Genomic DNA, 15,518 nt, shown 5'->3' with positions numbered 1-15,518 from the left:
CACCAGACTGGGTTTGGGAGATTCCATGCTGACCTCTCCTTTCTGCTTGGCAGCTCTGGAACCAGGAACCCACGTTACTTTCTGCCTTTAGGTCCTTATCTGGGATGTGAGAGCAGAGCTATTTTACTCACACTTTTGTCACTAAGAGTGTAGGGCTTTGCCACACTCGGTAATTCACCAGTTCTCTGTAGACACCAGCTGGGTGTCTGACAATTCATTCATCACTGACACTCTCTGCCTGGAGTTAATGTAGGATCCCCAAAGGGAAAAGCTCTGTCCCATCTGATGCTCCCCCTTCAGATGCTTCTAAACCTTTATTTTTTTTAATTCATTGTGTGTGTGTGTGTGTGTGTGTGTGTGTGTGTGTGTGTGTGTGTGTGCACGTGCACGTGCGCACACACGCGCTGGGGATTAAACTCAGGAACATTCTATCTCTGAGTCTCTCTAGGTTGCTGACAGTCTCCCTACACTGCTGAGACTATCCTCAAACCTGCAATCCTCTTGTCTTAGCCTCCCAAGTACTGGGATTACAAGCATGCACCACTATGCCCAGTTCCGAAATTTAACTTTTTAAAAATCTTTTTATTACCCCAGACTCTCACGGCCTAACTCACCGTCTTAGAGTTCTTCGCATCTCGCATGAGCCGTTCTGCTGACTTCAAGTCTTCCTGGACGGCGTCTCCCCCACAGCTCCGCAAGGAGTTGAGGTGGTCTTGTACCTTCACACATATTCTGTCAATCATCTGCTCAAAGCGGAAAGGTACCCAGGTCAGCCCAGTTGATAGTCAGGCAGAAAGACACACAGGATGAAGGAGGAGGAAGTTCCAGAAGACTGAATGTGCAAGATAGAGATTTCTAACTGGAATCTTTGAGACTGCTGCTTATAGCCACTTCTTAATTCAATTTAACTTTTCACACATGAAACCTTTGGCAACATTCACTTCAGAAAAAGATTTCAGGCATTCTGGTCCCTTGCCTGCCTTTAAAAATGCAGTATATAGAACAAAAGTGTTCTCTCCTGATAAGTGTATCTTCTGTAGCTACCCAGTGACCTTTTGCTAGACGATGACTCTCCATTAACTTTTAGGGAGTGCCCACTGTGGGTCAGACACAGCAGTAGGTACAGAGGAAATAAATTAAATGTACATTGCTGAGACGGCCACAAGGTAACTCCAATATAGATCTCAGTGTCATAGAAACCAGAACAGCCTCGGGAATTAACGGTTTTTAAATGAATTCAGTGGCATCACTATTTTTCTATATGAATTGAAGAGCCACCAAACAAAGCCAAGCTGAAGTTTTGTTTTGTTTTGTTTTGTTTTTTGTATTAACAAAGCTCCTAATCCAGTAAATAAAATCTAGTTTCTAGTCCAAAAAGGTTTCCCTCTCAGGTTAATTGTACTTGAAAAATTCTTAGTTGTTTCAAAGATTTGAATATAAAACCCAGAGGAAGGGGGAAATTATTAGGGCAAACATCTACACAAGCAGCAAGAAGAGGGCACTGTGGTGTGAACTTGGTGAGTCCCCGAGGTCCAGCCCAGGCTCCTCTACACAGCCCTGTTGGGCATCGGGCCCAGTGGGGGGCATGTGGATCATGAGGCAGAGTCCTTGGTAAGAGATTAATAGTAATTCACCCTTGAGGTCTCTGATCTCCTAAAATGTAGGTGAGTTATAATCAAGATGGGTTGGTAGGAAGTAAGGCTGCGCCTCCTGCATTCTCTCTTCAGCATGAGGCCACAGCGCAGTCCCCTTTCCACCCAGAGGTAAAGCTGCTCATGCTTTGGGGCCATGACCTTGAACTTCCATCTCTTGAATCTTAGGCCAAAACAAACTCCTATTCTTTATAACTTACCCAGTCCTGGGCATTCTGTTATAGTCCAGGAAATAAATGGACTAAGGCAAAAAGACAAGAAGTCTGAAGAAAAAGATCACCAGTGTAGTTTAAAATTCTTCTCCAATATTTTTATCAGAGTGACAGGTTGTCTATTTCCTATTCTTAAAAAAATTGTTAATCCTTCAGAGATCTTATATGTCAACATTCTCAACCCACCTAATAACTCATTTGGCAGGAGACAATCAATTAATTCTCTTTGGCTAAATTCACATTCCTCTATTTATTTATATTTATATTTATTTATTTACTTATTTTTGAAATCACGACTATAGGAAGGCAGTCTCAGCCATCTTTTTTGCCAATTCCAGAACAATAGAAAATGTCCCACACTACTCAGAAGATGCAGGTATGAGACAGAGCCAGGTCTGCTTGCTATAAAATGCTGACATTTTTCTTGTTTCTCTCTGTTATAAAATCAGACTCATAATATCTATCCCATTTTCTTTTCCCCTGTATTATAAAGACAATCCACTATAATAACACCAGTCAAAGCACCTATTCTGTTGACAAAGAGCCAATAAAGCCAATGTTGATGTGTATTAAGAACAGCTCCTATTGTTCTCAATTGCAGAGACTATGAACTGTCTTGAGTTCCCGCTAGAAAAAAAAATATATGAATAATACTTCTCATACCACATTCTACCTCCAGCTAAAATTTAAGCCTGTTAGCAGTGATTACAACTTCCTGCATTTACACACTGTCCTGTACAGAGTTGGCTATATGTTTTTGAAAATCTTTTTAATTTATATAAGTTCTAACCCTTCTATTTATCAGATTGATTTCTGCTTCTTAAAGCAGAAATTGTCATCAATAATTTATATCTTACTAAGAATGAATTCCTAATTTCAGGAGACAAATAAAGCACATAGTAAGAAAGGTACTGAGATACATCTGGGGCCACAAAAGGCTAATTTGAAAAGAGTGTGGTTATGGCATTATAAAGCTGATTATCTTTAATGATCATGAAAGACCAAAGAGACTCCTGAAATGTAGGCCATTAAGCATTCACCAAGGAGACAGAGTTTAAATGAATTCAATAAAAATAGTCTTTGAGTAGAACATTTTAAAAACTTGTCTAAAAGAAACATAAAAATTTCGTTCTTCAATGCAAATAAGACATAAAATTTCATGTTTCAAAGATTCTTTTGAGGGTTGATGGAAAGTTTGACATAGTCAAATGGATCGTGAGCAGATGCTAGAGGCCAGGGTAAACTAATTATTTAAGATGATATAAGATGATTACATGGAGTAAAAACTGAAAATTTTGACAAAGAAAATCAAGGAGTTTGTCAGTTTCTATAAATCATATTCCTAAAATGCATAAATGTGAGAAATTGCAGCTGAAAAACTGTAAACTCTTGAGTTATCTCAAAAGATGACCTTAGTAGACAGTAATGATGGTAGCGGGGACACTCAAGATAACAGTGGTAAACACCGGTAAACTACTAGCGAGGAGTAAAACACTGTTTGAAGTATCTCATATCTTTCTCCTGGCACCCCTGAGACAGGTGCTAACATCACTCCCACTTTTCAGAGGAAGAAACTGAGGTGTGCAGAGTCAGTAAATGACTGACCCAACTTCACAGAGATGGCCACGAGCCTCAGAGCCTAGATTAAGTCTGGGGCATCTGTTTTGAGAGTCCAACTTCCTAACTAGACTAGACAACTACTCCCCTCTCACCCAAAGATGAAGGAGAAGAGGTCCCTGGACTTCAAGAAAGACCCTGAGAGCCATTTCATGGACAGGGACGGGGCCCATGTTACAACAGGCTACAAAGTAAGAGTCAAGAAGAACCCATGACCCAAGCATAAAGGTCTGCCCATGAATGAACATGGGGAGCAAAGCGATTATTTATGTATTTATATATTATTTATTTTAAAATAAATAATACATTTATTTATTTTATAAAGAGCATAGAAAGAGCAAAGAAAGCCTGGCTAAAACAATTCTAGGTCTGTTTTTATACATAGAGGATCTGCCTGGTTACTGTCTCTGCCTTGCAGTAGAGATGAAGAATGCAACAGACACTCTGGCTAAAGAGCCTAAGGTCTTTTCTACGTGGCTTTTTACAGAAAAAGGTCACTCGCTCCTGATGAAGTGGGTTTATGAGGTGGAAAAGAAGGGATCCAAGACAGAGGGAGAATGTTGAGTCGTGCAGAAGTCTTTTCTAATCAAAGTCAATAGACAAAAACATGTGCCTAAGTAAGTATGGGACTTCAGTGTTTCATTCCACACTTTAATTCCTCTGGTGTCACCTGGGAATGATGCCTGTGGGTTTGTCTATGGGTTGGTGAGGGCACTACTCACAGAAGGTCTATTATTTTTGTATTCAATTGTCTAAAAACTTTAAGGTAAATCTCCCTCCCTAAAGTCACTGTAATGATTTAATTCTGAAGATAGCTCATCATAAAGTCCTAAGAAATCCCCAAAGTGAAAAGGTGGTAATATACCTACTACATAGTAACTCCAATAATTCAGAATGATGCCACCGAAGCAGCATTGCACACCCGCATGCCTCTCATGTGTGCAATTTCCTCTCAATTGAGAAGATGAAATGTACTTTTAAGAATAAGCATTAAAGATTTCTGCAGTAAGTTTTTTTTTGGGGGGATGAGCAAAATCTGTTCTGAATGAAGAGAAAAGTTAGAAAGATATTGGATTAAGTAGGAACTCTGCATTTTGGTAGCTCATCAAGGAACAGGAGGAGACAAGTTCAAGGTAAAATTTTAGCACTTTCATTACTTTAATGTTAAATCCCCAAACCAGGAAATAACAGTAAACCATAAAGTAGTAAGCTAATATTAGTCCCTTGCAGGAAAAAAAAAATGAATTTTTAGGGCATTGGTAAAGTCAAAATGTTTTCTTTCTCAAAAGCTCTGCTACCACACTAATATTCATAATTTTTTTTCAACAGATACTGCTTTAGTTTTTTCTTATTGAAATAATACATGTTGACAGTAAAATGGTGAAATAATACTGAGGAGTCTAGGAGAACAAGATTCTCCTAATCACATCAACTGAGATGACCACTATTAACATTCTGATGAGCACCCTTTCACATACTCCTACGCCTATCTGTATAGTCATCCTGTAGTTTTACATAATCTGGGATATGACACATATTTTTACTATAGACACCATTCATTCTCTCTCAAGAAAAAGAAATTAAATGACATCTGCACAAGGAAAAATGCAGTGCAAACTACACAAAATGGTCAAAAATGATAAAAAAAAATACTTCTAGTCAGTTCTTCTCTACCTGCAGTGACAAATACATTCTTTGTCTCTTCTGGTGGCTGTCACCTTACGTTTAAATAATAAGCTTATCTTTATGGTTTTGATTTATAAACTCCATTTCTATTATAGAATCTTATTTATACCTCTTGCTGTGCATTTTATTATTTTTCTTAGTTACAATGGACAACTTTCTCAAGTGGCTTTTTTTGTATAGGGCATATTGGGGTAAAAATTCTTAGTTTGTGTCTAAAAATAATTGTGCTCTGTCCTCACATGTAAGTGATATAATAGCTAGGTATAAAATTCTTGGTCCTAAATAAACCATTCTCTGAAATTAGATAACAGTACCTTGCTTATTTCTAGTAATTGCAATGGATGCTAAAAATTGATTCTGTAAGAAAACCTGGGTTTGGAGATGTGGCTTAGTGGTAGCATACTTATTTAGCATATGTGAGGTCTTTAGTTCCATCCCCAGCACTGTGCAAAAACATACAGAGACAAAAATAATAATAATCTGTCAAATCTCTCTGAAACTCTTTTAAGATTTTTTTCCCTTTATCCTAAGTGTTTTTGAGGTTTTGCCAGAATATATGTAGGCCCATTCATTCTGATCAATTTCTTTCTTTCTTTCTTTCTTTCTTTCTTTCTTTCTTTCTTTCTTTTCTTTCTTTTTTTTCTTTCTTTTTTTTTTCAGTACTGGGGTTCCTGGAAGCCCTTCTACCTCCGGGCTACACTCCCAGACCTATATATATATATTTTTATATTTTTTTGAAACAGGGTCTCTTACGCCAGCATGGCTGGCTTCGAACCTGCGCGATCCTCCTGTCTCCGCCTTTCAAGCGCGGGGCTTAAAAGCGTGCGCCACCACGCCCGGCCATTCTGGTCAAATTCAATGAGCCATCTCAACTCCAAGACTCATATGAAATGCTGTTCTCTAATGTTTGCCTCCTAAATCTCTCCTTTTTAAAGCCATGTTAGAAGGCATTGGTCATGTTGATTCTGTTTTCCATTCTTACCTACTTTTCTTTTGTGCTTTTTTATATGTCTTTTTACTACATGTTATAAAGATTTTCCTTTATTTTCTTTGAGGAGAACAGTTTAGTTTATTTTCAGTTTACTTAGTCCTGCATTAGAGTTACATTTTAATTTTTTAATTCTCTGATCACTTTTTTCATAGTAGCCTATTCTTAGTGTAGGAAAACAATATTTGCTCACATCCTGATTAAATTTTTAAATAATTAGAATATATAATTAGAATTATATATTAGAATATATCTAATTAGAATATATCTAATTAGTAAATATATAATTAGAAATAGTAAATATATATATATATTTTATTTGTGTGTGTGTGTGTGGGGGGGGGTACTGGGGTTCCTGGAAACCCTTCTACCTCTGGGCTACACTCCCAGACACCTATTTTTTATATTTTTACTTGGAAACAGAGTCTCTTAAGCCAGCAAGGCTGGCTTCGAACCTGTGCGATCCTCCTGTCTCCGCCTCCCAGGCTCGGGGATTACAAGCGTGCGCCATCACGCCCAGCCTAATTCTAATTATATTTAAAAGCCTCTGCCGTTCTCTGAATTATACGCATGCGGTTCTTTCATTTACCTTGCTCTTTAACATATAATTTGTTTCCCTCAAATATCTTAGGATCCTTGGTTTTTGATCATTGTTTGGAGGAAAATATTCTGTACTTTTAAAAATCATCATTACAATTCTTCCTTCTTTAAAAGTGGTAAAGGCAAGAGGAATGAAGCATTCTAGTTTTTCTTCTGCATTTCAGTGTTAATAAGTATTCAGCAAAATGGTTAGCAAGAATCTGGGGACATGTATCACACACACAGAACTGCAAAGGAGTAGGGAGAAAAGAACAAAATGTCTCCAAAGCTATAATCTGCTCACCCTTAGATTTTATGATCCATAATCAAGAATTCCTAATATTTGTATATAAACCTAAAATATACTTGCGATCTTTTTTGTGTGTGTATGTAATACCGAAGATTGATCTCAAGGGCATTCTATCTCTGAGCCCCCTAACCCCATTTGATTTTTTAATTTGAAACACAGTCTAACTACATTGCTGAGGATCTCAGCAGGTTGCTAAGGCAGGCCTTGAACATGCAATCCTCCTGTCTAAGCCTCCCAAGTATTGGGATTACAGGTGTGCACCACCATGGCTGGCACTGGCAATCATAAATGTCACAGAATCATCAACAATTCTAAGAGTACACTTGGCATCAGAATCAACCTGTACTTCTTCCCTCTGTGCCTTTCTTCAATCCTCACTTATATCTGTTTTTGTTTTCAAAAACCCATTTTTATTGTCCCATTAGGAATGATTCAACCTCAGAAGCCCTCTGCTCAGAGAAGACTTGTTAAGGGATAGGAGAAAGCAAGGGTGCTCTTACCTGCTGGGTGGTGCTGGTCACAATGCCCTGCTGCAGGCGGTAGGCCTGCTCCTGAAGGTACTTCCTGGTCTCATGATTCCGTAGCAGATAGTTTTCTATCTGGAAATCAAGCAGATACATCTCTCAAGAATACATCTTGATTCCGCAGAGAATAAACTTGTAAGTAAACAATTTTGAACTTAAAACCAAAGCACCAATAGGCACATTCTGCCAGCATCTTGAACCCACAGAGCTCGGGAATGGGCAAGCAACCTGCTCATGTGGGCTTATTATTAGCATTTTTAGTAAAAAAGTTGACTTTCTGGTAATTGGAGTGATTTTTGTGTAACTCAGTAGTTGACAATGATAAGTGTTTTGTGACCTGCAGGGTTTAGAGATCCTCATCTAGTCATTTTTTATCCCTTGTCAACAAGAACCTACCATCCTTTTCTCTTATCAACATTTAACTAACAAACAGTTCAGAAGTTAAATATATATTCCCAAGAATTATGGATGGTGCTCTTTGAACCTCAGCCTTCATCCAGCTGTAGAATCCACTGGCCCTTAAAATATTCTTTATAGCAAATAAGGACACAAATTTCTGCACAAAATGAGAAACTCTGAAGGTGTTTGACAATCTACATGTTTATATAAGCACAATCTCCTAGGAAAGTCAGTCAGAAAAGTATGCATGATAACTAGGTTGAAAGAAAGCATCCAGGAAGAACAATTTGCAATAGACACACGCAGAATGAGGGGCAAACCTGCAAAGGTGTTTGAAAAGATTTCAGATAGCTCAACTATGTGTTTTGTGTATATTTTTAAACTTGCATTTGTCTGGTTTTAGTAACATTATTTAACCATTTGTCTTTTTTTTGTGTGTGTGGTACTGGGGTTCCTGAAAAGCCTTCTACCTCCGGGCTATACTCCCAGACCTATTTTTATATTTTTATTTGGAAACAGGGTCTCTTCAGCCAGCAAGGCTGGCTTCGAACCTGCGCGATCCTCCTGTCTCCGCCTCCCAAGCACGGGGATTACAAGCGTGCGCCACCACGCTTGGCAAGAACTTCTAAAACTGTGAAGTTCTCAGTATTACTATATTTTCATTTTCCATATGCTAACATGACTACTACTTAATAACAATTAGGAACAATTAAAATACAAACTGTAATTGTTATCATCCTTGGAAACTATAAGACAGAGCAAAATATACCTTTCTACTAAGGGTCAATGAAGACATTACAAAATGGAAAGATTCCTGAAATGAAACATCATTAACACATTAATGCCTGGAATTTACATTAAATTCACTTTCTCTTGCTGGTCCCCAAGAAGTCATCTCTTTCCAAGGTGATACTTCCATCAGTATAAAATATCTTGCTAGAAACATTCTATGACTGGTATATAGGGCCGTTGGGCTTTGGGCCCCTTGGCTTTGGCATCTGGCCTCTGATCCCTGGGCTGGGATTGGGGGCAATTTGTTCCTGCAGGCAGCTGGACTCATACCCAAGGAAAGACTTCAGGGCTCCAGACCTTTTCCAGACCCACTTATTGTGCTTCACTGACTAAGCCAAGAAGGGATAATTTAAGAAAATCATATTCAAAGCTTGCTTTTATAAAGAAATTTAAAGAGAAGACCAACAGTTTTCAATTATCTTTAATATCAGTCATGTAACCATCACCATTGGGGTTACTCGCATCTTAGTATAAAAGAAAAAAAAATTTCGTTCCATGTGCCATTCAGGACCAAGGGCAGAAAATCCATCTCCTGGGGCCACAAAAGGATAACATGGCTGAGGTCAAATGGGAAAGAAGGGGCCCACACTGGCACCATCAGGTACACTGGACACTTGGAAATAAGTGTGAGCCAGAGAATCATCTAGAGCCCTCCAGCCCTCCCCAGCCTCACTGCTGACAGCAGTAGCAACACAAGAGGTAAAACAAAACAAAACAACAACAAAAGTCTAAGTCAAGGCATCTTGCATTTGAAAAAAGATTTACAAAGACTGAGTAGGTCATCACAGTATTTTTTCTTTAGTAAAATTAAACAGATATATTTCTTCCAGGACAGAGATCCAGGCGTTAAAATGAAAACCTGTATATGTAAGAGAACAGCTGTTAAGTATTTTAAGGAAAAAAAAAGCAATAAATGTGAGCTATCAAGGCATCCATTTTTCATTAAAAGCACAACTTTTACAACTAACACATTTGGCTCCTTCTTACCCTTAGTCCCCATTTTCTAGAGTTTTTTTGAACTGGAAAGCATATCTTTATATGGGTAGATAGCTATCATGTTTTATCATTATTTTTTTCATTTGTTCTTGTTTCTCCTTTTATCTTTCCCCTTTTTTCCTTCTCAGTTTTAACTAAGCATTTTATAGGGTTACATTTTCCCGTCCTGTCTTAGCTTATCAACTATAAAGGTCTAGTATCCCTAACCTAAAAGTCCAAAGTCCAAATGTTTTTGAGCACTGACACGCGCTGTCACTGTTGGGAAATTCCACACCTGGCCTCAGGTGTTGGGTTACAGCCAAAACACAGCTGTGCTAAAAATGCTGTAGAGAATTACCAGTGGGCTGTATGTTTGAGGTATACATAAAAACACAAATGAAATGTGTATTTAGTCTAGGATACTTCATTATCCATATGCAAATATCCCAAATTTTCTTTTAAAATCCAAACTTTGAAGCCTTTCTGGTTCCAAGAATTTAAGGTAAGTGATGTTTATCCTGTAATTCTTATGGACCCTGTACTGGAGCATGCCAGTTCTCCCTTGTCACATTGCTGGAAATCATTTCCCCATCCATGTACTATAATCCAGTACACCATTATTACTGCAGACAGTCATCTGGTAGATCATTCTGAAATAAGAAAAACAGGATTTTATTTTACCTTCCTTTATTTCCTCGGATGCTCTTCCTTTCTTTATACTGATTCGGGTTTCTAACGTGTACCATTTTCCTTCTCTCTATAGAACTTCTTTTAATATTTCTTGCAAGACAGGTCTAATAGCAACAAATTTCTCAGTTTCCATTTATGTTAGAAACCCTTTCTCCTCCAATTTTAAAGGATAATTTTATTGGAAGCCGATTTTTAAGCTGCTGGGTTTTTTCTTTTTCTGTTTACACTTAATAAATATTTCGCTCTGCTTTCTTCTACTCCCATGGTTTTCAACAAAATGTGTGAATTAATTCTTACCCTTGTCTCACAATATTTAGGGTGCTTTTCCCCCTCTGGTTTCTTTCAAGGGTTTCTCTATATCTTTGCATTTCTGCCGTTTGAACATGTTATGCGTATGTAGAGATTATTTTTGGCGTTTATCCTTTTTGGTGTTCTCTGAGCTCACCGGATCTATAGCTTATTGCCTGTCATTAATGATGGAAAATTCTAAGCCATTATTACTGTGATGTTTCTTCGGTTCCTTTCTCTTTCTTCTTGAGTTCCTGTTGTACACAGGTTCCAGTTGCTGTTATCGTCCCTAGTTCTGGGTTTTCTAGGCTTGAGGATTTTTTTTTTTTTTCCTATTTCTCTTTGCACGTCAGTTTGAGAAGTTTCTGCAGATGAATCCTTTCCTTGCCCGAGTCCAGGGTGCCGAGAAGGTCAACGATGGCATTCTTCACGTTCTGTTAAGAGTTTTCAGTTTCTAGAATTTCCATTTCATTTCATTTTTCCTGAAGACTTTCTAACTGCTTTATAAACCGTCTGTCCTCGTGTGCTGACTGCTTTCTCCATTAGAGCCTTTCACATATTAACGGTAAAGCAGTTTAAATTCCCTGTCTGATGATTCCAATCTGGGTCGTACCTGAGTCTGGCTTTGATGTTGCCTTCTATCTTCTCACTTAGCTTTTTCTTGCCATTGAACATGTCTTATAATTCTCTGTTAGAAGCAGACAGGATGCATTTGGTGACAGCGTACCCAGGTAATCAGGCTCTCCCGGGAGGTTTCCTGATATGTACCAGTGCTGGGCTGTTTCCTACAGACTGTGGATGTCTGTGCCAGGAGCTTCACTTTCTTCTAGAGTCTCTTACTGTTTGGGGTTTTCCCTGGAAAATTCTTAAGTAGAGTCCCTGCTCTGAAGCTTGCTTAGTTGTGATGCCCTGTTACACTTGACTGGAGAGAAGGCGGGAGGGAGGAAGTGTATTCTGTAATCTCACGATTAAACGTAGCAATGTTTTCTGTCATCCTCTGAGTCCCTGGGCTACAACTTTCAGAGGGATTTCTTTTCCTTTTTTTACCCATCCTCTTATCTCCCTTACCACACTTAGGAGGGATAGAGGGGACTGGGCTAACTATTCTTCCCCCAAGATAGAGAAAGCTATGAGAATGCTTTGGGTTCATTTCAAGACATATACTTGACCCTCTGACAGAAACATCAGGGGGCTTTTCAACAAGGCTTGGTAGGACCACTAAATGAGGCTTCAGGAAGGGAAATTCATGAAAGGTGGGGCATTCCTGAGCCTGGGCCTTTGGCATGTTTAACTTTTTCTTTTCTTTTTCTTTTTTTTTTTTTTTTTTGGTGGATCTGGGGATGGAACCCAGGAGCACTCTATCTCTGAGCTACACCCCCTGCCCTGTTTTTTTTTTATTTTGGAACAGGGTCTAAGTTGTGGAGGGCCTCAATAAGTAGCTAAGGCTGTCTGGATGTGAACCACGATCCTCTGGTCTCAGCCTCCCGAATGCTGGTAGTACAAGCATGTGCCATGTTTAACTTTTAAGCCTCTAGTTATTCCTCAGCTGCACCAAAGTATTTTTAGGATCCTGACTATTGGTTTCAGCTCCTGACAAGCTCAGCTGAAATTCGCTGTTTTACACTCGCAGTCTCTCCAGTCTTCTCAGAAAAACTCTTGGTTTCTGTTTACAATCCTTTTCTTCTTATGAGTGTGGGAGTCATGACTGCTAAGCTCATAGATGTAAAGCTGTAGCCAGCTTCTCTAGACTTCATCTTTTGTTCTACTAACACGGTGCATTTCACAGACACTGTTGGTCTGATCCTCAGGGTCTTCTTAGTCAGATTAAATTGGCCTCTCCGTGCTTCAATGTCCTCATCAGCACAATGAGGAAGCATGGAATAAGGATTCTATGTGATAGTTTACGAGAAACATTTAAAACACTGATAGAGCCGGGCGTGGTGGCGCACGTTTGTAATCCCTGCACTTGGGAGGCGGAGACAGGAGGATTGCGCAGGTTTGAAGCCAGCCGCGCTGGCTTAAGAGGTCCTGTTTCCAAATAAAAATATAGAAAAATAGGTCTGGGAGTGTAGCCTGGAGGTAGAAGGGTTTCCAACAACCCCAGTACCACCAAAAATAAATAAATAAATAAATAAATAAATAAATAAATAAATAAATAACACTGATAGGCACCCACAGGTCAACCTCTGCCAACCTATGCATGCCGGGCACTGTACTGACTTCTGGGAATAAATGAAAAACACATTGGATCAGCCTTCATGGAGCTCCAGTCCATTTGGAGGAAAACGTGGAGACAGATCACCTTAGACAGTGTCACAAAACAGAAGACACAGAGAAGGATGGAAGTCCTGAGAAGAAGGCCATTTTTTTTTTATACTTTTACTGGTGCATTGTAGTTATACATTATAGGGAGGTTCATGTGATACGAACATACATGCACACAGCGCTTGGCGTACTTCCCTCTGCAGACCACCCCACTCTCTCCATCGCCTGCACATGTTAGTGAAGTTGGTAGTGATACTTTCATACATGGACCTGGCATTATTTGAACTGTTTCCTTCCCCAATCTTGCTTTTCTCCCTCTCCCAATCCCCTTCCAATATTCTACTGGTCTCTCTCCTCATTTACCTGAAGTCTTTTTTTGTTTCCTATGTTCTCTTTAGCTTTTGCATATAAAAGAAAACATATGACCATTAACTTGACATTGGTGGATATTATTTGGCATAGTATTCTCTAGTTCCATCCATTTTCCTACAAATAACCTAACTTCCTTCTCTGTTATAGCTGAGTGGAACTCCATTATGTATGTATACTATATTTCCTTTACCCGTTCAGCTGTTGATGGAAACCTAGGTTGGTTCCATAGTTTGGCTTTTGGATGGCCTGACACTCGAGTTCCATCTTAACAGACAAACATGCTAGAGTAGGAAGAATGTGCACTGCTCGTGGTAAAGGAGTGATGCTCAAATTGCAATCGCCGAGGGAGCGGATACGAACTGTGACTAAATCCACCTCAGTTTCTGAGGTCTATGAATATGCAGGAGTTCACTGGGGTGGAACAAAATGTACAGTAAGAGTCAGAGAGGAAGTGGCAGGAGGACAGACAACAGATCTTGGATGGAATTTCCCCGCAGTGTTAAGGAGACTGGGTTTTATTTACTCCGAAAGCCATCAGGGAGGAATGAGTTAAAGGTTTAGTTTGCTCAGGTGTACTATGAAATGTGATAGCCAATTTTTCTTTCTTGCAACTTGGAAAAGAGATAAGAGAAGGCAAATGTGGCATCAATCCTGATTAGAGAGGACCGGCTTGAAGGAAGGGTGTCTGTTTTGGGAATGAGAGCTAATGAAGGGACGAAGGCCACAGAACTGATGAGATGCTTGGCAACTTGCTGCAAAAGGAGAGACGGGAAGGGAAAAAATCAAGCTGGTAGAAGATGGAGGGTGGTACATGGGAGAGAGAGTTCAGAGATTCCTCCAAGTAACACCATAGCAAAGCCAGGGCAGACTTCTTTGGATGGGACCTATTTGAACATATTTAAAATGCAAAGAAAAGTAGCCATGGAAAGAAAAGGATGAAAATATGAAAGAACTAGGGAAGGCAAGTTCCAGTGCAGGGAGAGATAGTGAGGCCAAAGGCACCATGGATGGCTGGGTTTTGGAGAGAGGGGTACTCGTTAACCTCCCAGCTTGCCGGAGAAGGAGAGAATAGATTTGGATTCAGAAGCACTTGCAGGCTGTGACGTAAACACATTTACATACTGCACATATGGAGAAGTGCGAGCTCAATGGCATTCCAAACTTCTTGAAGTAGGAGGTAAGGCTCAGGCTGCTGAGGATAAAGGGGAGGAGGACGTATGAATGAACATTTAGCTCCTCTCCTTATCCACAGATGATCGGGAAGCTACCTGTACAACGATGCTACATAGGATTGCACTAAAATCCCAGAATATACTTTGGTTTTACTTTATCCTACCCCAGCTTTGCATGATGTCCTTGATGATCATAAAAATATATGCAAAAATTCAAACTTCATACAATACTATGCATATGTTCGGAATTACGATGAACACGATTCAAAAGTAAACTTATTGAACGCAGCTGTTGATCCTTCAGTACCTTTTGCAGAGCCTCTTCCGTTTTCTCAGGATTTGTTTTCAGGGCTTGGGAAGCATCATACATGGGAATTGGCATAAATCTCAATGTATAGTTCCTAGAGAAAGGAGAAATCATATACTCATTTCAAAATTACTTTCTAGAACCTTAATTCAGCACTGTGTGTATGTATTTGGGTGAGGAAGGGTACTGGCGACTGAACCCAGAGGCATTCTATCTCTGAGCTATACCCCCCAGCCCTATTTTTTATTCTTTATTTTGAAACAGGGTCTCGCTAAGTTGCAGAGGGCCTCACTGAGGCGGCTGTGAACCTGCGATCCTCCTGTCTCAGCCTCCCAAGTACTGGGATTACAAGGCTGCGCCACCACACCCAGCTTATCACTCTTTTTTCAAGACCCAAAAAGATAGTTGCAATAGAGTTTAGACAATTCCAAGTTGCCAGACGCCTAGGTCACAGGTTAACCTGCTTACGTATCCACATAGGCAGGACCAACCATCTTAATTCATGCTGTTGTAGAAAACTGGCATGACATTGAGGAATGCAGGTTTGTACTTTCATTTTGGGTTCTGAATCTTAAAAAGGACAGAATATCCACAGTGTAACTGGAAAGATGAACTGAGAGAAAGCCTGGGGGAGGAGGAAAGCAGAGCATCAGTTTGCTTCATGGGTTTAGGGACAAACAGATCTGAATG

General features: G+C 39.5%; 1 protein-coding gene across 5 annotated transcripts in view; it reads right to left on the bottom strand.

The window, feature by feature from the left end:
- Positions 1-15,518, bottom strand: part of CARMIL1 (capping protein regulator and myosin 1 linker 1) — a gene marked incomplete at both ends in the record, with an annotated part of 268,378 nt that overhangs the window by 62,434 nt on the left and 190,426 nt on the right. For all 5 annotated transcript variants that reach the window (XM_080710653.1, XM_080710650.1, XM_080710651.1 and 2 more), the window contains 3 exons: positions 615-743; positions 7,545-7,643; positions 14,829-14,922. In XM_080710653.1, the coding sequence (XP_080566779.1) occupies positions 615-743; positions 7,545-7,643; positions 14,829-14,922 (322 nt within the window). The remainder of the gene's footprint in view (positions 1-614; positions 744-7,544; positions 7,644-14,828; positions 14,923-15,518) is intronic.

The sequence above is a fragment of the Muscardinus avellanarius genome (genome assembly GCF_963383645.1).
Source record: "Muscardinus avellanarius genome assembly, chromosome: 14".
Taxonomy (NCBI): domain Eukaryota; kingdom Metazoa; phylum Chordata; class Mammalia; order Rodentia; family Gliridae; genus Muscardinus; species Muscardinus avellanarius.
This window is presented reverse-complemented; position numbering and strand designations above follow the sequence as displayed.